The 26403-nt window shown below is 43.1% G+C and overlaps 2 protein-coding genes across 11 annotated transcripts in view; both read right to left on the bottom strand.

Moving 5' to 3' along the window:
• The window catches only part of LOC105284402, a 30539-nt gene extending 27819 nt beyond the window's left edge, over positions 1-2720 (bottom strand). Inside the window, exon 1 of one of the 4 annotated variants that reach the window (XM_011347869.3) lies at positions 2307-2720. The gene's annotated coding sequence lies outside the window, so the exon portion shown is untranslated. The remainder of the gene's footprint in view (positions 1-2306) is intronic. The other 3 variants (XM_011347868.3, XM_011347866.3, XM_011347867.3) reach the window with 3 other exon arrangements.
• A 20632-nt stretch (positions 2721-23352) lies between these two features.
• LOC105284404 (phosphatidylinositol 3-kinase regulatory subunit alpha) overlaps positions 23353-26403 on the bottom strand; it is a 55349-nt gene continuing 52298 nt past the window's right edge. For all 7 annotated transcript variants that reach the window (XM_026968118.1, XM_026968114.1, XM_026968113.1 and 4 more), the window contains one exon: positions 23353-26327. In XM_026968118.1, coding sequence (XP_026823919.1) covers positions 26033-26327 — 295 coding nt within the window. In that variant the 3' untranslated portion in view covers positions 23353-26032. The remainder of the gene's footprint in view (positions 26328-26403) is intronic.

Genomic DNA, 26403 nt, shown 5'->3' with positions numbered 1-26403 from the left:
CGTTTCATCGAAAGGGTAGGCGAGAATATCGCTTTCGTTTCGCTTTCCTATCTCTCGCGTGCTCTCGTATGCCGGATTTCGCTCAGTCTAACTGTACGAAAGTCTATGAATATGCACTTTCGTACGTGTATGAGTTATTCCACGATAACGCTTGAAAATCCGTTCCGTCGAAATAGACTCGCGTGATGCCGCTGATTTACGGAACGATCGATGAAAAGAGGGTCAGTGCGACGCGATGTATGCTCTAATCCTTTGTGTGCAAAGCATGATTAATTACCCGAGCTTTTTTAATCAAGCACCCTTATTTTGCTCCTTTAATTGTGACATTTAATCGCATTTAATCGCGAGGAAAAATTTAAAAAATACTTTAATTCAATAAAGCCTGCAATTTGTTGTTCGAAAGCTGATTAGACCTCAATTAAATCTGTAAATTTTATTTACTCATTGCATATGCTCGTAATTTATAGCTGTTAATAACAGCGTTGCTGATAATACCGAGTTACAGATGTTACAGGCAGCCGCACGTTTACTCATTAGCGTTTAATCAATCAAGATCTCGTAACTCGTTAGTTTTCAGTTTCTCACTGACGGGAAACACGCTCGACATCCACCATAGCACTCGATAATTCTCAAGACGAATGGATTGCCGTGAGGGTCACGAGTAATTGCGCTCCTAATACAAATTTACTCGTGCGTAAAGTAACACGGCTAATTATCGAGTTGCGCGTCTAATTAGCATATAATGGAGCACCAAGTGATCGTAAATAAGCAATCGTCTAAATATATCCGTCGACTTTAAGGAAACCCGCGTTTAAGTACACTTCCTTGAACTTTCCGTGGCTAACGGAATGCGCCAATTAACCGGGCTGATTCATCGATAGGAGCGTTTCGCAATCGAGGGTGTAATATGGCAGAAGCATCGCGTTTTCTTTTCAATTAATAACTCTATAAAGAAAATCCTATAAACTGGAAACAACGAGAAGGAAGATTGTTTGAACTTTAAAACTTGAAAATCGATTATGAGTTTTATGGTAGAGTAGACCCCCGTAAAATGCGGGGGGATATCTTCCACGTTTTATGAATCCGCGTAATATGAATTGCATGGATTACACACACACATATGTATAAAATATATGCATATTAGAAAAATGTTTATAAATTCTCCAACTTTTCTATGCATAAGCCTGCAAGTACGGCCTTTCATCTTGCACATCATAAAGATTGATTTGTATTTCATTACACGCATCCAACGTGTTATACGAGACCTCGTATGAATCCACATTGCGACCATGTGGGTCTATTGTGTTCTAATCAATATTTTTGTACGAAAACAGAATTTTAAGAAAACAGAATTTTAAGAGAGAGCGGGGACACTAATTTTTCTTCTCCACGAAGGCGAATCAGTTCCGGCACAGGGCAGCACGTGCACTGTCTGATCCATTCTGCTGCGTTCACTGACAATCGTGCGAGCCACGCGCATACATCTCGATCGCTCACGCATCTCTATTAACGTAATACTGTCATCGCTGTCACCATTATCGCGCGCGCACATGCAAATACCGTGTGTCGAGCACCATCCGGATATTTTGCGCATTTTATTTTACGTCACGTGAAAATATCTTATGTGAGAGGCGCACGTACACGTAATCTGTGTAGCGCGTTAGCTACAATATTTACGACATTAGTCATTATCACACCTTTCTCTCTCTCTCTCTTTCACCGCGCAACACCATTAATTTGTTAATATGATCAAGATAACATCTTGATCCGACAAAGCGTATAGTGTTCACTTCTTCCTTCTCTTGCTAAAGAGTGCGTTGTGTGTTCTCGGTATTTATGTCAACATCTCGTTTCATAATTATTAATCAATTATGCGGATGACTTCTTAACGTTCGGAATCATTAGTTAATTAATATCTTTCTTTCTTTCTCTTTCTTTCATCAAATCACTGATCTTTCAAAATTTCATTAATATTCCTGAAAACTTTACTGCTCCAAGATATCTCCAAGATTGTGAAATTATTATAAGACACTTTTGCTTTCCTCGAGTATCTTCAAAAAGCAAACGGTATTCCGTCATTTCATTTAATTTAACTTAATTTCTTTCATTTAATTCAACTTAATTTCAAAATCGCCAATTAACGATCTTGATAATTTACTGCTGCGTACTATCTGGAGGACATTTCCACCACAAAAAGACTCCATAAAAATCCTATCAAATCTCCTCGAATCTTTTTTCGAAATTCGAGTTCTCCACTATCGAATACACGTATTCGCGGACGTTGCCGCGCAAAAAGGCATCCGTACCGAGACGAGACACGGGTCTCTCTTCCCAGGTGAGTGTGCACCTCGCCACCACGGATCCCTCAGAATCGAAATTCGAGCGCGATTGGGTAATCCACCGGCAGATTTCATTCACGGGAATTCGAACACCGGGAGTCCCTTTCGCTCGTTCCCTCGGCGGACCTCTTGCGGACCTCCCCCCTCAAAATTGGAGTAATCCACCGGTGCCACACGTGTGCCCGTACATCCGAGTACCGGATATTCGAGTATCCTCTCGCGGGGTATCCTCGCCGCTACCGCTCGCGCGTATCGTCGCGTGCTCGCGGAGTGGTGCGCCGACTGCAACTGTAAGCGGCGGGACGCCACGGCACCGACGATGGTCGTCGCTCTAACGTGACTCGGCCGGGCCCCCAAGTGGGGGTTCAATGTTACCGGGGGTACGTGCGTGCCGTGAGAGCCCAAGGGGGGCTCCCCTACCTGCCTACCTGTCTACCTGCCTGCCCGGCTGCCGACGGGGAGCCCTACTGAGGCTCGTCACCCGTGACTCCACCTCCCACCTGACTGACCACCGCGGATACCTCACCGTCGTAGGGGATACCCTCCTCGTGAAAGACGAGTCGCGATAAGGCGTATCCGCCGGGTGTGGAATTCCTAAGCGGAGCCGCGCGGAATCGCTCTCTCAGCACCACACTTCTCTCTTTAAGCAGGCCTTTACGAGGCGCGACTCGGTCCCAGGATGGATCGTTTTAGTGCGCTATCGATGGCTCGATAAGGGGATGCTTCGTGAGCGCAGCGTAAGGGAAGTCCTCCGTAAGGGAAGCCGGAAAATGTGGGATAGCCGAAGACAGATGAGAAGATGCCTTGGAACGTCTGTAGAATTTAGAAGAAGAACTAGAAGAGGATAATGGGATCAATGATAATCAATGAGGAAATGAAGGTACAGATTGTTGCAATCGTACTCTCTGCACTATGATGCAAAGGAATTGTATTCTTGAAAAATGATCGGCTGAAATGTCAGGGACGTTTGATCTCCCGCTTCAATCTTTAGCATTAAAGATACGACACTGCAGTCGAAGAGTTCGATCCCCCTTTGTTCTGATTTTTCGTGCGATCTGCGGAGATGCGGCTGGCTTTAATGCTGTTACCAAAGTAGCTTGACTTGACTTTATGACGCGAAGCGCGTACACTAGAAGCCGGCTTTTCATCTTTCAGAGAACGCGAGTCGCGCTGATGAGTCTCCGGATCCTTGGATTCGAGCGTCGGCATCGGCGCAGTGCCGCGATGCAATTTTTCAAGCAGTTTCATCAGCGGACGGGGAGTATCCTCGCTTGCTCTAATAGTCCGAGGCACGCACCCGGAAACGGGTAACGCGTGCACATCAGATCGGACGATCTTGCCTTCGAAGACTGTGAAAAAAAAGGATATCGCGCATAACAGGATGCGTCGGGTACGTATCTCTCGATCGAGGCGGACGCAGCAGAGATCGATACCGCGTTGCCTTTTACGACGATAATGCATCCCCGCGAGGCGCGGTAGACAATAATATGCACTCGGTATCGCGGAACATTAATGCAATAACGGGAGTTTTATTACGACGCCGCGCGGGAGCGGCGATTAAATAATAAGCGCGTTCCTCTCAACAGATAGAGAGAGAGAGAGAGAGAGAGAGGAGAGAGAGAGAGAGAGAGAGAGAGAGAGAGAGGACATGAGCATCGCGCACTTCTAAACCGTTTATACGAATATACGAGTATTGTGAAATTATTAAAGACACTTTTGCTTTTCTCGAGTATCTTTAAAGGACAGACGGTATTCTGTCATTTACTTAATTTCAAAATCGCCAATTAACGATCTTGATAATTTACGATCCTGCTGCGTACTATCCGGAGAACATTTCCACCACAAAAAGACCCTATTATCCGTTATTATTACCCATTATTATCCATTAATAATAATCAAAAAAATGGTCAGCAGACAATTATATCGCGACGACACCGAGAATAGAAACGACTACGACACCGCCAAGGAAATCGTTCGCGGACGATTAATACTATCAACCTAGTCGCGACTCGAAGAGTCTATTGCATCGAGAAGAATCTTTTTCAAGTAGCACTCTTTTAAATCGAATTGCACCTTCTTTACTCTGTACCGATGTTCTCTTCACGGCCGGGGTGAGAGAATCGGCGAACGCGTCGAATGTTTGATCGATCGCGGCAGTGGGTCCTCCGAATTAAGCGTTTAGCGCCAGACGCGGGTATCCAGGTGTGAATCTCGTCGTTCGCAAAACGGTATCCAACGTTGAAGCCGCGAGGAAGAAGTCGCGCGCGCGAGTGTCCAGGTTCTCGCGCCGAGGATGCGGATCGGTCTTGGAAGTGGATCGGTCTGTGGGACCGTTGCCAAGTTCGTGCGGGATTCTTCGGCGTACAAGTTCAAGGCTCGCGAGGCGGTGTACGGATACCTCCAAGGTCACCGAGTGTGCAAATACCGTGATTATGGTCGCGCAAGTGCGGCAGCTCTCTCTTTCTCTCTTTCATTGTCGGCCGCGAGTTCCGCCGGGATCTGACATAAGTGCGCGCCGCCAAAGGATCCCCGAGGAACTTGATCGAACTCCGTGCTATATAATCGGCCGTAATGACGCTCGGCGGTCCATCTAGGCGGTCCTGCGAGTGCGCTCTCTCTTCTCCTTTTTGCGAGCGATTCCCGCTGAATCGCTCTCGAGCAGCGAGGAATTGTTTCGAGTCTCTCGAGATGGGACTCGCGTGGATTACTCAATGGAAATAGCGGAATTAGTCATCGTCACTCCGTGCGTCACTCATGCCTAATTTTCAGTCACGAACGCAGGTAGAAAATTCTTCTCCCGAGTTGGAGAGGCCTGGGATCGATCATGCGTCAAAATCGAGCGATCGATCGCAAAATAATATTTCTTGGACGTATGAGGAGATATTTGTCATTGCTTAGCGGGTGTTTGTCTCCTGACAATGCATTATTTATGACAATGTATATGATAATAAACTGGAACAATCCGTGTAAGAGCGAAGCGAGTTGCGGCGAGAGGAAATCGCTGCGCAGTGGAAAAAGACAAGCGTGCTCGTTAATCGATTGGCGGATGAGCCTGGCACGACGAGCCTCCGGCACGTGGATATTTCTAATTCCACGTGCGATTACGTGGAATTAGAAAGGTAAAAACAAGAGCCGCGAGGTATCGCGTTGGCGCAATAATAAAGCAACTATTTACCGAGGCCGCGGCGGCGTCATCGGTTTCGATGAAATGCATCCGGTGCATCGCTGAAGCACATCCGCGTACATACCTACACGCAGTATCGTGATAAGGCAACCCCCGGGGGAGTATCGATCGTCGCCGTATTCCACCACTGGCAATCATGCAGGCCAAACCCCCTTCGTCGACGGTGGTAGTGGTACCATCGCGTACCACTTTTATAACTTTTTTAGCTTAATATTTCCGCGATTCACGCATCACATTCAAGGCTCAGAATCGTGGTGACGCGATGACAACGTTGGCGAGTCGAATTATTGCAAGAAAGTTTCTCCTAAGGAACATGAAATCGTTTTAAAGTAACGGAGGTTTATTACTCTGAATTCTGTAATTTACTCGTCGTAGAGATTTATTAAACTATTAATCAAGGAAAAAATAATTAAACAATATATTTCCCCAATTAAAGTTCTTATTTTGATGATGACAGTTTGAATTCCTTATGGACGCATCACGTACACGTTACAAAGGCGCTATTTAGTTCAATTGTTTTCTTTTACATATGAATGTACTATGCTATTTTTATTGTTGTAACAGCTTGGTGGACACCTGTATTTGCGCAAATTTGTCTTATCTGACATTTTGACAGGTCACCCTTCGAATTTATTTTAATTTACACGATATATCATAATGTAATTTCCGACATTTGCACAGCAGGAAACATTGCCTGAGACACGTCGCGTTAAAACTAATTTACTTTTTGATTACTCGGAAGCAGATAACGTAAATATTAGCAAGATATCGGATCCATGAAGATCGCTGGTATAACTTGAGATCTCAGACAGTGTGTCAGTACACAGTCATTCAACGTGTTAAATTGACAAGACCCAATTGCGCAAAATGCAAGTGTGGAAGGGAAGCGTTGAAGCGATACGGATGCGGATAATAATTACTTGTCGTCGTTTGTTCGCGAATCGACGCCACCGGGAACATTCCCGCTGCAAAGCTGTCGATTTCACGCAAAGTTATAGTTCCTTACGACGTGATAATGATGCATTATTAAGTTGGAGCACGTCGTTATCCGCAACTATTTTTGGACGGCGCGAATATTTGTCGCACGTTTGTACAAAAGTGATCAATGTCCGTCAGTATTGCAAGAGTAAATTATATCAACGGGCCACTCTTTTTTTCTACATTTCCTGGAATAATCGCGTCATGACAATGTGCATATTTTACCAGCGAGTTAGATGTGCATCACGAACATGCTTCGACATGTTTCTTCGGCGCGGTTCATCATTTATTAACGAAGAATGAAAATTCTGCGAGAAACACCGCTTGTCAAGCACTCATCGACTTTTGTAGTCACGTCTCCAAGTTGTAACATCGGGTGACATATCTTGAATAATGTGAGACGTGCACAGTTTCAAATTATTTTATGATTTTATCGTGGAGTGTACATTAGGCAGTGAGAGAAAATGCAGAGTGTGGTCGCTCGGACAGCTACGTTCGCGAAATTATGCGGCAGCATCGCATCTAGGTAATAAAAACTAAGAGAAAAAGAGAGACACATGAGAAAAAAAGAAAAAAGCACGTGGAAAATACCGCGCGCTAACGACAAATTGTTTTAACGCAACTTCGTCGAACAATCGCCGCTGAAGGTGCAATCGAAGCGCGGAACGAAAGATTTTCCAGAGAGTGAGCGATTTCGAATTTTCCGCGACATTTCCACAACCGTAATGTTGCCACGCGCGAAATTATCAACAATGTTGATAATTAACCGTCAGTTAAGTGCTTCCGGCCGGGTTGCGTAATCATTCCTCAAGAAATATACGATCGGGGGTAAGGCGGGGGTATCGTTTACTCGTGCATTCAAAGTTCGATTAAAGCCTCTAATGTCACCTTTCGCTCCGTCATAATTGGTAAATTGCGGAGGTGTCTCCGCATCTCTTGCACCGTTCGTAATCGCCTCGCTTAGAATCCGCATGGCAAATCCGCGATAATAATCTACGCGCGAATTGTCTCCGTGTAATTCGCGCACGGTTACGCAACGCACGTGAAGAAAGAAAAATATTGAATCGTCGCGAGATGTTTTTATCAGAAACTGGATTTTGTCGAGAGGCAACCCGATGCAAGTAACTTGCCCTTAAAAATCGATATCACGTGAACCACATTATAAATAAATTTAATTTACTATAATTATTAGTCTACTGTTTGACAATTTACATTTTCCCAAGGAAGACCCGTCCAGTTAATATCAATTTACGTTTTCTATTAAAATAAAAAAAGAAAATTAATACATGTAATTGCTTGTAAGATAAAATATTCACAATTTCTAAATAATATTGAAAATAGAACATTTCAAACAATTGACAATTATATTGCAAACGCAGGATAGTTGGTTTGCAAGATGAAATTTTCTCGGAAAAAAGGAGTATCCGACGGCGAGGCATCCCGGAACTGCCTTCAAAATTAAATCAAAGATATAAATAACATTCTCGGCGCGTACTGTGCAACCAAGAAGAAATATGCCCTCGCAAGCGCCTTCCATGTAATTCAATTATGACGTTATAATTGCGAGATCCTTATGAGTCAGACATAACGATAGGTCTCGCACGATTAATCTCACTTTCAAAGCGGCTCTATGCTCGGCTGCCTCTGGCATTAGAGCAGTTCGCTGATGCCGAGAGTGCCGTGGCGCTTGTCAAATTGGAGATTAAACTGGGAATTGGAGGAAGGGGTGACGGATGATCTCGGCTTCTCCAGGGGGATAGCAAAATAACACCACGAGCTTATATAAGTAAAACATATTAATCATATGCAAATATAAATGATTTTACATGGTAGTTTTAGCAAATAAACGGTACAATATGAGAATGACCGTTGCGCAAAGAAGCGAATGAACATTCATTTTTTACATCATGTCAGTTTCACGCCTCTGAAGGGCAATCGAGAACCCCATTCAGTTATCAGCTTCGTGCGCTTTTCTCGATCCCGATCGAGACAACTCGTAATTCCGATTGAGCGCAAATCACAAAGTTTACTTTGATCACACTCTCTCTTCTCTTAGCTTGCAAAATAAGAAAAATCTCTTTTCTTAAATCCTAATCGCAATAGTATCTAAAAAGCAGATGATTTTAAAGGAACTTTCTGTGAGAATAGCATATCACTGGTCCAATCATGTTTAATTTCGCGTTCAATCGCTCACGTTTTACAATCTCTAGTCCGTTCATTTTCTTAATTCATAAAATAATTAATATATAACATATCTATAATCACATCTTTTATTTTATCAGAATAAAATTAATTTCCTTCAATTTTAAATTTTAAAGTTCTAAAGTTTTAAATAAAGAGGGAGTGTATGTAATGGTTATCTCTTTCATTCTCTCTCTCTCACACACACATACATACATAATCGTGATGATTTTTTCGTTCCTCTGGGAATTTCTTGCGTAGTACAATGATACATGATTTTCGATAACATTGATCTCTATGATTGATGATAATCGAGGAGGCAAAGGCAACGCGATCGCGCTACTCGTCTCGCTTTCATTAAGAAAGATCTCTTCCTCACTTCGCAAAGAAGCTCGCGCACTGCTTGTCTCTCTCTCTCTTTCTCTCTTAATCGTAAATCTTGCAAAACTTGGACGAATCACGTGACTATTTCAGATTCTGGACAAAATGTGACAATTGACAATCTCGAGATAACGGCAAGAACGGACGTTTCCTACGAACGAGAAGACGAGTCGCCCCAGCTTGGTCTCTTCGATTCGGAGTCTCTAGTTGATTAATTAATTCAGCGGTCGCATAATTCCGCGAGAGAGTTATCACGCGGAAATCACATTTCCCGAATGACGCCGACGACAGCAGCATCGTGGCGTCGGCCGGATTATTGCTAACAAAGCGAAAATCCGCGCTCCCCGCGAATCGATGCGCGCGATGAGAGATACAAAAGGATTGTCCGAGTGTGCAATCCGAATTCCGCGAGGATCGAGAACGAGCGAGAATCCCGGTTGCGCAATTGATCGGCAAACGGTATCCTGTTCCGGTATCGGATCAACTCTCTCTCTCTCTCGTTAATGCGGCAATCCCACGATTCGTAATCTGTCCTTTGTCAGCGCATAAATACACGGCGCGTGAATATGCGTCCGTAATAAAAGTTCGCATCCTTCATAGCCGCACGCACTCCTCTGCGAGATGCGTGTGCGCTCGATCACACAAATGCTTATACTCGTGTAACGTGTTACGCGTGGACATACGTGTGTGTATGCATACGTGCGCGCGTGCAGACGCACGGATCAATTCGTAATCGTTGTGTTTGCGGTACCGTGCAATAAAGAATATATATTAGGACAGTCAGAGTTCGATTTTGGCGTGCAATTTTATTTTATTGCATTCAGTAGAAATTCATGAAAATTATTCATCAATCAAGTAGTCATCATAGTTCTTTATGATTAGACGTTATTGTCTATATTGTCTCTGATATAGACATTGTCAACATTGTTGCCTGTATTACATGTATGAATCGAATTGAACTCTTTGATTGACCCAATTCTTTAATCAAGCATTCCGCCCACAGAGCAAAGTTGACAGTTGGTAGTTTAAAGCAGAGTGAGAAAGTTGAATTGCTCTTACAGCTTTCTCACTTCATCTATTAAGGCTATCAAGTATTGTGCAATGTATATATATACAGGGTGTCCCATTTTAAATGCCGCAGGCAAAAATCTCGAAAAATATGAAACATACGGAAAAATGTTTCGAACAAAAGTTGCATGGTTTGAAGGGAGCCACATGATGAAAATACGTACTTGACCTTGAGTGACCTTTTCAAGGCCAGGTCAATGTGATGGATGTTTTCTTAAATGGGACCCTCCCCCTTTTTATTGTATATTCTTGTAGCTTAGTTCGAGAGCTTTCCAAAACACTACCTACTTTTGTTTTTTGCCCAAGCAGTTCCCAAGATATGAAGCGTCAAAGGTGACATACCGTCGGCATTCGCATTACCCGATGTACACCGCGGGGAGGTTGCTCGGTCGGATTTATACATCATAGTGGCCCTAAAAAGGGCCGATTTTGTGTATGGGGGTGTGGTAAGCAGTACTAGTACTAGTAACTCCAAATGGAATGCACAGTATTTACTAATAAGTAGAGCTTGGACTTCAGTGCCGCTATTCCCACTTCAGGCTCTCGAGCGCCGCGAGAGACAGTGCCGACTATGCCGATGGAGCGGCCTAAGCAGATGAGAGGTACCGTTGCGTAAATTGAAACATTTTTTGATTGTTTGAGGCACCGTCTCTCGCGGCGCAAGTGGGAATAGCGGCACTGAAGTCCGAGCTCTGCTTATTAGTAAATATTGTGCATTCCATTTGGAGTTACTAGTACTAGTACTGCTTACCACACCCCCATACACAAAATCGGCCCTTTTTAGGGCCACTATGATGTACAAATCCGACCGAGCAACCTCCCCGCGGTGTACATCGGGTAATGCGAATGCCGACGGTATGTCACCTTTGACGCTTCATATCTTGGGAACTGCTTGGGCAAAAAACAAAAGTAGGTAGTGTTTTGGAAAGCTCTCGAACTAAGCTACAAGAATATACAATAAAAAAGAGGGGGGGTCCCATTTAAGAAAACATCCATCACATTGACCTGGCCTTGAAAAGGTCACTCAAGGTTAAGTACGTATTTTCATCATGTGGCCCCCTTCAAACCATGCAACTTTTGTTCGAAACATTTTTCCGTATGTCCCATATTTTTCGAGATTTTTGCCTGCGGCATTTAAAATGGGACACCCTGTGTGTGTGTGTATATATATATATATATATATATAAAATGATACAGAATCTAAAAAAATAAAATCATAAATTCCACTTATCTCGACGTAAAATGGATATTTATACTATTTTATGTCTTGTATAAATGATCACTGCACGGATAACATAACGCGATATTTATCTAATGTAATACTTAACCCTAGCTTCTCACACTTTCAATTTTCACGAGTTTCCCACACTGGGATACAGGCCACCTCACGTCGAACATTTAGTTAAAAATATAAGAATGAATCAACTGATTTTAAGTCACTTTCTTTTCCATCGATACTTCACACATCAAGGAATATGCCTATGGATAGGAAAATTTGAAAAAGAAAGTAGTTTGTAAAATATTCACTTGTAAAAAAAGTTGCATTAAAAAATCATGAATTACTTTATTTTACTTGGGGTTTTTGGCACCCCTGTGGGAAGCTAGGGTTAATACGAACAGTTGTGTTATTTCGACGATTAATTTTTCGACACCTTGCATATAAGATGGAGTGAGAGAGCAACTTTCTCACTCTCTTTTAATCTGATAACTGTCAATTTTGCTCTCCACTATATCAATGGTACATGCTTGGTCTAGGCACAAAATACACACCATTGGTACACCATGTGCATCTGCACGTGCTCACCGTAATATAACTCCGTCGCCTATGGCGATATAATGTAGTAGTATATATATATTTTTTTTCGCACATGCAAAAACAAAAATTTTTATCACAGTGGGACAGCACGTATTTGTTAATAATGTAGTTATTACATCGGCAAAAACTCCTGCGCGCTTACGCCCACGTCCTCGCGCTCGCTTCCGCTCTCCTCCGGTATAATCTCCCTCCTGCGCCGGCATCCGCATCATTGATTAATGATCAATGATTATCGCCTTGCAGCAAAACGCTCATCCCCATTCGCGCGTCACGATCGATCGATCGATCCCGCGCGAGATCCATCCGCGGCGGGCGATCACGAAGAAGTGACGAATATCTCTCTCTCTTGACGAGACTGCGATTTTGCACAATTAATTAATTGTATCGTCCATTAAGTGTACAATTAATCAATTACATCAAATTGCCCGATTGACGATCGTTTCACGGTTACATCGTTGAATCTACAATGATTATTAATGCGAAAAATTGATAAGTAACTTTGTCTTTTTTTGTCGTTTTTATTTTTCGTACCAGTCCTCCGAGAAGATAGGAAAACAATCTCGTGACGGAGAGAAGCCAACACGAGAGAATTTCGTCATCGTGTAATTACGCATCGTGCGCGAGTTACACGCAAATATCATACGTACAGTTCATGTACAATTTGATTATTGTTCTCTCTCTGTGCCTCTGCTTGTCTTTCTCTCTTGCTGCAAGGCTTGCCTCACGCTCGCACACACGCACACACGCACACATATACATACTACGACAGCATATTATACATATATATATGTGTATATATATATAGATTTATCAACTTTTACCATCGTATCTTATCACCGTTTATCATCAATATCAATTACGTCGGATTATCGTGAAGTTTCGCGCCCCTCCGGTTCCCTCCCTGCCTTCTCGTTTCTCATCGACAATCTCTCGTATTTGTTCGCTTGTACAAAAGCTAAGGCAAAGTTTATCTTCTCGTTCACACCTCCCTTTCTTTCGTCTGTCCCTCCTTCTTCAACTCTCGGAGATCACAGTGCAACGCACGAAGGTGCGCCGGTCAACGTGATACTCGTCCACGCGATTATTGTTTAGGGCTAGCCCTTCCCCTCACCCCTGTCGAATCCCAATTTTCTTCCAGACTCTCTCGCAATTATCGCAATCACGTCCTCTTGATTCCACCCGCACACCGAGTACGCATCAGAAGGAAATCAGAATTACTCGCGCGCGTAATTAATATCAATAATGGTCGTCAATTCACCCAAACGCGGCGCTCGTTGGCGTTGAAATCGAGACACGATGCAAATTGATTCGGTGAATCGCGCGGTTCAATGGTGCAATGACAGTTAAGATGTAGTCGAGCGGCAAAGCGCGACCTGACGCCCCTTCATCGATCAGAGGATCCCCCTCGAGACCTCGAGTTCACAGCCGAAGTCGAAATCCTCGCTCGCTTATCCCAGATTTCACCCGTCAAACAGTCATGCACCTAATTATTATCGCATCACGCCGACGAGCGCGCACATAGGTCGACTGCGTTCCCCATGAACCGGTCCTGCCGAGAACACCAGAGTGCGATATTAATTATTCCAACCGTCCTCATTTTCTCCTTGTTCTCTTTTTTTCTTTTCCTCGTTCTTTAAAAGAGCAACCGGCTCAGAGAACGACGCCGCCATCCTTTTTCCTTTGATTTTCGTAAAAAGAAAGGGTAAAAGAAGATGCCACCCCAATTGTTTGCGGCGTCAGTTGCCGAAGCGCGTGTCCCACCTATTATCCGTTCGACAAATTCTTTTCTGCGGTGCTCGAATTTAATAGAAATCCTTGCGATTTCCACGAATGAAGATTTTGATCAACTGTGATCGGTCGATAGTCTTCTCGTGATCATTGTTAGGCACGCACACGCGTGCTTTGCTGGCACGAGAAGACGCCAAGATGCTTCCAAGACGCTCCAGCATCACTTTCGTCGAAATACTTTCTCAAGAAATCGTCCGAAAGCTCATCCGGCACATATTTTCTTGTCAACGAGACGTCAGGTAGACGTGATGTAGTGTCGATAAAAAATCTGGATCATCCGTGGTTCAGATGAGACGCTGGGAGAATGGACCAGACTCTCGTTTATGTTACAAAAATTTTATTACACAATTTGTTTCGATATTAAATTTCGATAACATGATTCGTTTAGATAATAAAATGTGCAAAAAATTTATCATAAAAGTCACAATTCTCTCGTTCATGTAGGGTGGATGGCTTCAAATTCAATTCGCGCAATTCAAATGATGCGTGAAATATTTTCTGGAATAATAAAATAATATTCTACAATTATAATAGAATTTTTACCAAACAGAAGCTTGTCTTCTATTTCTTGCGTTTTTCTTAATGTGTCTTTTAACGTGTACGATCTCAGACTTTTATCCGACACTGTGCAATCTTCTGAAACACGCTTTGATCAATTTACACATTATCGTCATCATCGTTACAGTTAATTAGCGCTGGTAAATGTGTTAAAAAACTTCGTTGTGAATTGGTGCTACAGTGGAAAAAGGAGTCACAGCGGGATTTCTTCGTACGCCGAGGAAACTGAAAAAACGAAAGTGACGAAGATACATCGCTCAAAGAATCGCAACGTTTTAATCAAACCGCGTGAGGGAGAGATGATTTGTGCCCAAGCTCGACGAAAAAATATCGCACAGCATTACGTCGCTAGGAAGCTCATGGGAAAGAAACGCCCCCGGTTACGCGGTGAAAAGATAGAATTACGTGAAAAAATAGAGTACCCCGTTTCGCATCGAGAAGACGAAGCAGGCGAAATGTTTCTCGCGCGCGACGAAGGAACGCAGCACACAACAGAAAGAAAAATATATATATCTATAAAAAATATTGCGCATTCTACCGCCTCGGATATCACTTGTGAGGCGTGAGGAGCACCCGATCTGCGCAAAATACAGGAAAGATCGCGCCTCTAATTATCTCGAGTATCACTATAAGGCGAAGCACTTAGCGACTCGCGCAAAATTCAGGAGAGCCAACACCAAGCTCGCAATTTAGAGTGAGAGTTATTACGCGCGTTACAGAGTTCGAGTAGGCAAAAGTATCAGAAAACCGATTTCTCGCACGGTCGATTTTTCGAGATGGTCGTATTCCGCGTCGCGGACCCATCGGGAATGATGCGGTCCGACGATGGTTCGCTGGTCGAAAAGTGGATTATTTTGATCTTGCTCGACTCTTTACACCCCGTGGGATCAGGATCGGTATCGTACGTGTATGTGTGTGTGCCTGTATGACGTCGCTCGGCCGATTTTCCTCGACGAAGCTCGCATCATCGCAATCGTCGGTGAGACATGCGCGAGCATGCGATTAATGCGACATGATTTGCCATATAATAATGTACATGAGTGTATGTACATATATATATAACATGTATGTATGCATATACGCCTGTATATATTATAAATAATCAATTAAAGGTTCGCTTTGAAAGTAAGTAAAAATATATATAGATATATGCTCGTTTATACATATATATTTTTTTCGTTTTCTTCTTTCTTCTCTCTCTCTCTCTCCCTTTTTCTCTTGTTTTCTCATGTCTGCACCATATATATATATCTTTCTCGACGAAATGCATCGCATCTTATAACATATAAGCGAATGTAGCTTGCGGCACAGGGTGTCCCATTTTAAATGCCGCAGGCAAAATCTCGAAAAATATGGACATACGGAAAAATGTTTCGAACAAAAGTTGCATGGTTTGAAGGGGCCACATGATGAAAATACGTACTTAACCTTGAGTGACCTTTTCAAGGCCAGGTCAATGTGATGGATGTTTTCTTAAATGGGACCCCCCTCTTTTTATTGTATATTCTTGTAGCTTAGTTCGAGAGCTTTCCAAAACACTACCTACTTTTGTTTTTTGCCCAAGCAGTTCCCAAGATATGAAGCGTCAAAGGTGACATACCGTCGGCATTCGCATTACCCGATGTACACCGCGGGGAGGTTGCTCGGTCGGATTTATACATCATAGTGGCCCTAAAAAGGGCCGATTTTGTGTATGGGGGTGTGGTAAGCAGTACTAGTACTAGTAACTCCAAATGGAATGCACAGTATTTACTAATAAGTAGAGCTTGGACTTCAGTGCCGCTATTCCCACTTCAGGCTCCGAGCGCCGCGAGAGACAGTGCCGACTATGCCGATGGAGCGGCCTAAGCAGATGAGAGGTACCGTTGCGTAAATTGAAACATTTTTTGATTGTTTGAGGCACCGTCTCTCGCGGCGCAAGTGGAATAGCGGCACTGAAGTCCGAGCTCTGCTTATTAGTAAATATTGTGCATTCCATTTGGAGTTACTAGTACTAGTACTGCTTACCACACCCCCATACACAAAATCGGCCCTTTTTAGGGCCACTATGATGTACAAATCCGACCGAGCAACCTCCCCGCGGTGTACATCGGGTAATGCGAATGCCGACGGTATGTCACCTTTGACGCTTCATATCTTGGGAACTGCTTGGGCAAAAAACAAAAGTAGGTAGTGTTTTGGAAAGCTCTCGAACTAAGCTACAAGAATATACAATAAAAAAGAGGGGGGGTCCCATTTAAGAAAACATCCATCACATTGACCTGGCCTTGAAAAGGTCACTCAAGGTTAAGTACGTATTTTCATCATGTGGCCCCCTTCAAACCATGCAACTTTTGTTCGAAACATTTTTCCGTATGTCCCATATTTTTCGAGATTTTTGCCTGCGGCATTTAAAATGGGACACCCTGTGTGTGTGTGTATATATATATATATATATATATAAAATGATACAGAATCTAAAAAAATAAAATCATAAATTCCACTTATCTCGACGTAAAATGGATATTTATACTATTTTATGTCTTGTATAAATGATCACTGCACGGATAACATAACGCGATATTTATCTAATGTAATACTTAACCCTAGCTTCTCACACTTTCAATTTTCACGAGTTTCCCACACTGGGATACAGGCCACCTCACGTCGAACATTTAGTTAAAAATATAAGAATGAATCAACTGATTTTAAGTCACTTTCTTTTCCATCGATACTTCACACATCAAGGAATATGCCTATGGATAGGAAAATTTGAAAAAGAAAGTAGTTTGTAAAATATTCACTTGTAAAAAAAGTTGCATTAAAAAATCATGAATTACTTTATTTTACTTGGGGTTTTTGGCACCCCTGTGGGAAGCTAGGGTTAATACGAACAGTTGTGTTATTTCGACGATTAATTTTCGACACCTTGCATATAAGATGGAGTGAGAGAGCAACTTTCTCACTCTCTTTTAATCTGATAACTGTCAATTTTGCTCTCCACTATATCAATGGTACATGCTTGGTCTAGGCACAAAATACACACCATTGGTACACCATGTGCATCTGCACGTGCTCACCGTAATATAACTCCGTCGCCTATGGCGATATAATGTAGTAGTATATATATATTTTTTTTCGCACATGCAAAAACAAAAATTTTTATCACAGTGGGACAGCACGTATTTGTTAATAATGTAGTTATTACATCGGCAAAAACTCCTGCGCGCTTACGCCCACGTCCTCGCGCTCGCTTCCGCTCTCCTCCGGTATAATCTCCCTCCTGCGCCGGCATCCGCATCATTGATTAATGATCAATGATTATCGCCTTGCAGCAAAACGCTCATCCCCATTCGCGCGTCACGATCGATCGATCGATCCCGCGCGAGATCCATCCGCGGCGGGCGATCACGAAGAAGTGACGAATATCTCTCTCTCTCGACGAGACTGCGATTTTGCACAATTAATTAATTGTATCGTCCATTAAGTGTACAATTAATCAATTACATCAAATTGCCCGATTGACGATCGTTTCACGGTTACATCGTTGAATCTACAATGATTATTAATGCGAAAAATTGATAAGTAACTTTGTCTTTTTTTGTCGTTTTTATTTTTCGTACCAGTCCTCCGAGAAGATAGGAAAACAATCTCGTGACGGAGAGAAGCCAACACGAGAGAATTTCGTCATCGTGTAATTACGCATCGTGCGCGAGTTACACGCAAATATCATACGTACAGTTCATGTACAATTTGATTATTGTTCTCTCTCTGTGCCTCTGCTTGTCTTTCTCTCTTGCTGCAAGGCTTGCCTCACGCTCGCACACACGCACACACGCACACATATACATACTACGACAGCATATTATACATATATATATGTGTATATATATATAGATTTATCAACTTTTACCATCGTATCTTATCACCGTTTATCATCAATATCAATTACGTCGGATTATCGTGAAGTTTCGCGCCCCTCCGGTTCCCTCCCTGCCTTCTCGTTTCTCATCGACAATCTCTCGTATTTGTTCGCTTGTACAAAAGCTAAGGCAAAGTTTATCTTCTCGTTCACACCTCCCTTTCTTTCGTCTGTCCCTCCTTCTTCAACTCTCGGAGATCACAGTGCAACGCACGAAGGTGCGCCGGTCAACGTGATACTCGTCCACGCGATTATTGTTTAGGGCTAGCCCTTCCCCTCACCCCTGTCGAATCCCAATTTTCTTCCAGACTCTCTCGCAATTATCGCAATCACGTCCTCTTGATTCCACCCGCACACCGAGTACGCATCAGAAGGAAATCAGAATTACTCGCGCGCGTAATTAATATCAATAATGGTCGTCAATTCACCCAAACGCGGCGCTTGTTGGCGTTGAAATCGAGACACGATGCAAATTGATTCGGTGAATCGCGCGGTTCAATGGTGCAATGACAGTTAAGATGTAGTCGAGCGGCAAAGCGCGACCTGACGCCCCTTCATCGATCAGAGGATCCCCCTCGAGACCTCGAGTTCACAGCCGAAGTCGAAATCCTCGCTCGCTTATCCCAGATTTCACCCGTCAAACAGTCATGCACCTAATTATTATCGCATCACGCCGACGAGCGCGCACATAGGTCGACTGCGTTCCCCATGAACCGGTCCTGCCGAGAACACCAGAGTGCGATATTAATTATTCCAACCGTCCTCATTTTCTCCTTGTTCTCTTTTTTTCTTTTCCTCGTTCTTTAAAAGAGCAACCGGCTCAGAGAACGACGCCGCCATCCTTTTTCCTTTGATTTTCGTAAAAAGAAAGGGTAAAAGAAGATGCCACCCCAATTGTTTGCGGCGTCAGTTGCCGAAGCGCGTGTCCCACCTATTATCCGTTCGACAAATTCTTTTCTGCGGTGCTCGAATTTAATAGAAATCCTTGCGATTTCCACGAATGAAGATTTTGATCAACTGTGATCGGTCGATAGTCTTCTCGTGATCATTGTTAGGCACGCACACGCGTGCTTTGCTGGCACGAGAAGACGCCAAGATGCTTCCAAGACGCTCCAGCATCACTTTCGTCGAAATACTTTCTCAAGAAATCGTCCGAAAGCTCATCCGGCACATATTTTCTTGTCAACGAGACGTCAGGTAGACGTGATGTAGTGTCGATAAAAAATCTGGATCATCCGTGGTTCAGATGAGACGCTGGGAGAATGGACCAGACTCTCGTTTATGTTACAAAAATTTTATTACACAATTTGTTTCGATATTAAATTTCGATAACATGATTCGTTTAGATAATAAAATGTGCAAAAAATTTATCATAAAAGTCACAATTCTCTCGTTCATGTAGGGTGGATGGCTTCAAATTCAATTCGCGCAATTCAAATGATGCGTGAAATATTTTCTGGAATAATAAAATAATATTCTACAATTATAATAGAATTTTTACCAAACAGAAGCTTGTCTTCTATTTCTTGCGTTTTTCTTAATGTGTCTTTTAACGTGTACGATCTCGGACTTTTATCCGACACTGTGCAATCTTCTGAAACACGCTTTGATCAATTTACACATTATCGTTACCATCGTTACAGTTAATTAGCGCTGGTAAATGTGTTAAAAAACTTCGTTGTGAATTGGTGCTACAGTGGAAAAAGGAGTCACAGCGGGATTTCTTCGTACGCCGAGGAAACTGAAAAAACGAAAGTGACGAAGATACATCGCTCAAAGAATCGCAACGTTTTAATCAAACCGCGTGAGGGAGAGATGATTTGTGCCCAAGCTCGACGAAAAAATATCGCACAGCATTACGTCGCTAGGAAGCTCATGGGAAAGAAACGCCCCCGGTTACGCGGTGAAAAGATAGAATTACGTGAAAAAATAGAGTACCCCGTTTCGCATCGAGAAGACGAAGCAGGCGAAATGTTTCTCGCGCGCGACGAAGGAACGCAGCACACAACAGAAAGAAAAAATATATATATCTATAAAAAAATATTGCGCATTCTACCGCCTCGGATATCACTTGTGAGGCGTGAGGAGCACCCGATCTGCGCAAAATACAGGAAAGATCGCGCGCTCTAATTATCTCGAGTATCACTATAAGGCGAAGCACTTAGCGACTCGCGCAAAATTCAGGAGAGCCAACACCAAGCTCGCAATTTAGAGTGAGAGTTATTACGCGCGTTACAGAGTTCGAGTAGGCAAAAGTATCAGAAAACCGATTTCTCGCACGGTCGATTTTTCGAGATGGTCGTATTCCGCGTCGCGGACCCATCCGGGAATGATGCGGTCCGACGATGGTTCGCTGGTCGAAAAGTGGATTATTTTGATCTTGCTCGACTCTTTACACCCCGTGGGATCAGGATCGGTATCGTACGTGTATGTGTGTGTGCCTGTATGACGTCGCTCGGCCGATTTTCCTCGACGAAGCTCGCATCATCGCAATCGTCGGTGAGACATGCGCGAGCATGCGATTAATGCGACATGATTTGCCATATAATAATGTACATGAGTGTATGTACATATATATATAACATGTATGTATGCATATACGCCTGTATATATTATAAATAATCAATTAAAGGTTCGCTTTGAAAGTAAGTAAAAATATATATAGATATATGCTCGTTTATACATATATATTTTTTTCGTTTTCTTCTTTCTTCTCTCTCTCTCTCTCCCTTTTTCTCTTGTTTTCTCATGTCTGCACCATATATATATATCTTTCTCGACGAAATGCATCGCATCTTATAACATATAAGCGAATGTAGCTTGCGGCGTGCACACACAGATTTATAAGTACGCACACACTCACGCGGAGAGTAGACAAACACGTGCGAGACATAAACATATAACCACACACATATAAAATATTCTTGTACATACAGCTTCTATTTTATGCGTGTGTGCATACATATAACTATGTGTGCGCATGTTGCACGCGTGCATCTGTATAAATGTTGATCTCTTTCCGTTGGAAACGCAATAGTGAGTACAACTCGCGACAGATTTCGAAAGGGAAAATGACGACGATACATTTTTGTTTTCATTGCAATTATTCCGTGAACCACGTTTATAAAAATCACGTAGCATTCGCAAAATATTATTACAAATTAAGAAGGAACTAACAAAATTAACGAACATGCTTAAATTTAATAATCAAAGCGCTCGGAGTGATAAAAATTATCTCGTCGTTTTAATAAGAATCTCTTTTTGATCTCAAGTTCAATCATTCTTTCTTATTAAACAAAAATGCACTTTTAGTTGTATAAAATTTTACATGCTAGTATATATGGCTGCATTCTAAGTAACTTTACTTGTGTGAAGTTTGGAAAATTAGAGGTATCGTTCCATACATTTCTTTCAAAATATAAAAGCTTCGCGATGATATAATATAATAAACTAATATAACATATAATATATATAATTTGTAATATTTCACATTCACTATTTATCATTTATAATTATTTATATATAGTATATTTTTTTCTACTATATTAATAATAATATATACACACATATATATATATATATTCATTATTAATATAATACATAAAATATATAACAGACGTAACGTTGTATAACTCACCGGGAGATTCCATCGCGAGTCGTACTCGTCGGTCATAATATTCACACAATCCGTCTCTTAACACTAAAAGTTGCCCATCGTCGTCCGGTTGCTCTTTCTCCCCCTTGCACTAGAAGATCAATTATTACCGTTATAAATCCTAAGCACTTCCATTTCAAAGCAAGTTCTCGCTTGTCCCGCTGTCGTGTAAAAAGTTCCACCCTTCGCGTGCAAAAGTTAAAAGTACACGAGGCTCAAAGTCCAGAATATCGAACATGATTAGAGACCTGAGTCTTCAGAGGGCGAGGGTCGGAGGACGTCGTCGCTGTCCTGCACTTCGCAAAGCACAAATACGAAAATGGTACAAAATAATAAGAAGCGAACAAGTGCCTCGAAGTGGAGACCAGCACGACGATAATCGCATCATGGAAGGAACGAGTGGACGACGACGGACGACGACGACGTTGGATAATCAGGAGGTGCGCGGCCAGGCCGCTCGCCTTTCCCGCACCTCTCCTTCCTCCCTCTCACGCGCGCGCGTTCGTATAAAAAATCTTAAACTACCTAAAGAAAAGCCTATGCAATTTGAAGCATTCGAAGTGAGCAACGAGCCTTTTGTTTACATCGACAACAGTCCTCTTCCTTCTGGCGATGTATCTTCTGGTAGCATTCTCTCTCTCGTCTTTTCTTAGATTAACGCCGCGCACTTCGGCGTAAATAGAGTAAACACCCCGTCGATCTTCCTTGCTCGTTTGCATATGTCTGTCGCATGACAGAGATTATAACTGTGAAGAGCACAAACGTACGCACAGAAAGATGAAGAACGCTTATCTGTGGCGTTTTCTCGGAGTGCGATCTAAAAGTGGCGCAAATCGCGGAATTTACATCCTTTTTTTACATCTGTAGCCTAAAGATGTCTACTTGATCTTCGACATAAAATCATGCTCACGCTGGGCATTAAATAGAATATAATTCAAATTGATGGAACGCTCCTGCAACAATTTGCAAACTCGATTCACGCTACCTCGCCACGCAGGCGACACATACTCAGCTGTAGTAATGGCGAAAAATACTAATAAATAAATGGGATTGAAAGATGAGTCGTGACTTGCTTCGACTTGCTTCAACACAGCTTTAATACAGAATTTTCATTCGCTATTACTATATCAGTTTAGTAATCCAGACTCTTCCACATGATAGATCTACACACTCGCGTTTACCAGCGCTTCTATTGATTAGGGTAGCACGAAAGGAACGTACAGAATTTCGCTGATCTCTCACTGAACGCAAAGCACTCCCGTTACACTCTCGACATTTACGGACCGCTCTGTAAATGCGAGATTTCTCGGGAAGGCATTGTGCGCCTCTCTTCCATTTCGTAGCTAAGCCAGATCAGGACACAACAAAGAGCGAATAAAAATGATCAGATCAAAGAAATAAACGGCGAAGGATAATGGCAACGCGAATGAACGTTTCTTATACGTAATGCAACAAGATAAAGAATAAAGAGCAAACAGTAGGAATGAACGTTCCCTACACCTCGGCTCTTACACTTTATTCCTATACTGATTTCTCGTCAGTGGCTGCCGTTACTTCTTTGTCTCTCAATTTTGTTGCGTCCTGATCTTTCTTCTCGTTCGTTGCTACCTTTGAGATCGTTCGGAACTACGACAATCAGCAAGAAAGATCGACCGAAGATGCGTTCATCACGAGAGCAAGCGTCGCATTTCTGGCGGAAAAAAAGAACGTGAAGTGTTCAGAAGAAGTCGATGAAAGAGGAAAGGGGAGGAAAAGGAAGAAAACAAGGATCAAAATGAGAAATGAGGGGCAAAAGCGACAATTCTCCTCTCATATATATATATATATACGTGCGTGCGTGCGTGTGCGTGTGCGTATGCGTGTGTGCGCGCGCGCGCGCACACACACACATACCACGTATGAAGACTATATATACATTTTCTTCTCTCATAAATTCGCTCTTGATGTCCGAAATCTAATATGTATGTATATATATATTTATATATATATATAAAAAGCTCTCCACACTATACGATGAAACCTTCTCGTGATCTGCTGCGGAACGCGATCGATAATGGGCGACGGAGATGTGTGGTAAATCGTTGCGATTATTAACTGAAGATTTGGCCTCGAGAGTCATGCGAATCCACTCTTCCAGTGACTCAGGGAGACGTGAAATACGATCCGACATGGAGTGCGTTACGGTATACGGTAGACAATGTATGGGGGGAGGTACTCTTGCTCGAATAAAGCGCGATAAATAAATGCGTTTACAAATTAGAGAAGAATAAAGTTTGTAAACCAGTTCTCTATAAATCTTCACGTACAAAATTATTATGTAATAATTATTATGACAATATTTCGAAAGGGTTAGTCCTTCGATTTCTTTTTTTTTGGAGGGGGGGGGGCGGGGAAAGCAAGCCTGTTGAATTCTCGCAACTCCAGCGTTACTACGATGCGATGTAAAGACACCACGTGGATTTCCGCAAACTCCGCTCAACTATACTCTAGTATCACTAGCTTAATTCAACGTATCGTTAAAGGAGTGACGCCGTCGTCAATGCGAACGCGCAGCGTGCGTTCTTTAACACCGAATCTCCATCAAACTTGCGAGCGACGTTCGCGCGCATCGGAAACATCGAAGCGCTTGAAAATTTCGAGCAACGAGTAAGCAATATGCTACACAATTTTTATTTTATTAAAATTTAATCCCTAAGAGCCTGAAACATCCTGTGCGGTTGCGTTAAAAATTTTAGGAACTTTGATTCATGCAGCAGTGAATTTATATTAATTGCACTTCGAATTGAAGTTTTATTAGAAGAATAACGAGGAAGTTCTAATTATAATGATTATTCAGGTAAACTTATTGCACGAAAAATTGTGGTCTGTCAATTGCTTGCGAATGTATTTCGTAAGAAGGAACTGACATACTAGACGCTACTTGGAGCAGCATGAACACTCTAGTGGTTTTCACTCGTTACTTTATAATTACAATTAAGAGTTTTAAACTTTCAAACAATCTGCAGAATATTTTAATTATTATATTAAATATCGTGCTTCATCGATCGTGCTTCAAAGAACCGGATCACTACCTGAGAACATGACTTGAGCAGATTTTCTGAGAAAGATTCAGGCCGTCAAGGATTAAACGATCGTACGAGATACGGCTACCCTGATTGCCTAAATTGGAATTTGTCCCTGACGTTTACGAGGCGATCTCGACCTTTCCAAGCGGATCGATTCTACGTGACGACGACGCGAGGCGTCAGGATGAAAAAAAAACGCATCCTCCTGGAGAACGAAAGCAAACGGCGGCAAGCGAGATCGTGCCGCTGTAGTTTCGACGCCGGACATTCGACAAGACCTTCCGTGTTGCGTGAACCCTGAGGGAGCGTCCGGGGTGATATCCGTCGTTGGTGTTGTTGGTCCTATTAATCCAGAGGTTCCCAAATTTCGCATCTTCTTCGCGTCTCCCTCCCTCAAGCATCATAATAATAATGTCGAGACTGGGAAGCGCGAGTGCATAATAAATAACCACGCGTGCTATTTCTCACCCCCCGATCATCATTTGTCACAAAACGAGTCAATTCAGCCGAGTCAAACTCCAGATCCGAGTAGGTTTAGTCAAACTCATGAGCGGGTGGCGACGTAAGAGCGCGCGGTTCTGATCTTCCTGCGATTACTTTTCGGGATTCGTTATTGCGCGTCCAATCCGACACTCGAGGGGGAGGCTTCCTGCTTCTGCATTTGGGAACCCCTTTACGTTAGTTGAAGCGACTCGCTAGCGCGTCGCGCGTACACCTAATACTACCGCTAGTACCTCTTACGATTACTATCGTACGGCTATCAAATGTTTCGTTGAAGCGTTTCTCGGAGATCTCGCGGGCTCTATCTATCGCTCGGCGATGATCAGGTGCGATCGGCGCTCTCGATCGCACGTGACTCGACAGCGCGATGGTGTTTTTTGTCCTCTGATAGTAATACACAATTATTGTTTCGATTGCGATTGCGTTGGGCAATGTTGTCCGACGACCACGGCGTTTCGTCACGGAGCGATCGTCAAGCTCGCTCGCTCGCTCCAACCGTGTCGCGTCGAGAATTATATACGTAAGCAGCAGCAGCATGCATGGATTCACGTCTGAACGCGCGCGTATACGTACTCGGACTCAATCGCATCCGGATCGCGGCGCTCGGCGCGCCGGTATTACGTGTGCGGCATGATCGGCTGGTTCTCGTAGGCTGGTCGCGTGAACGATGACTGATTCTGGGCGTAGATCTGCAGCTGCTTCTGCTGGGCCTGCAACTGCGCGAACGCCGCGGGAGGTGCGAACGCGGGGTAGGCCAGGGTGGTGGTCAACGACTCGTTGTGCTCCTCCAGAGAGTTCTGCGCGTAGTGCAGCACCAAGTGGCTCAAGCTCTCGTGGATGTTGTAGGGCTCGGCGAAGCCGAAGCCGCGCTCGGTCGCGTATATTATGCAGTGCTGCACCATGCCGTTGCACCTGTGTAACAACGCGTAACGATTACTCGATTAGCGTACAAATATGTACGGAGCGATGGGCGCTCGGAGGGGAAGGG

This window comes from Ooceraea biroi, chromosome 3 (assembly GCF_003672135.1).
Source record: "Ooceraea biroi isolate clonal line C1 chromosome 3, Obir_v5.4, whole genome shotgun sequence".
Lineage (NCBI taxonomy): Eukaryota > Metazoa > Arthropoda > Insecta > Hymenoptera > Formicidae > Ooceraea > Ooceraea biroi.
The sequence above is the reverse complement of the archived record's forward strand: the minus strand, read 5'-3'. Positions and strand labels throughout refer to the sequence as shown.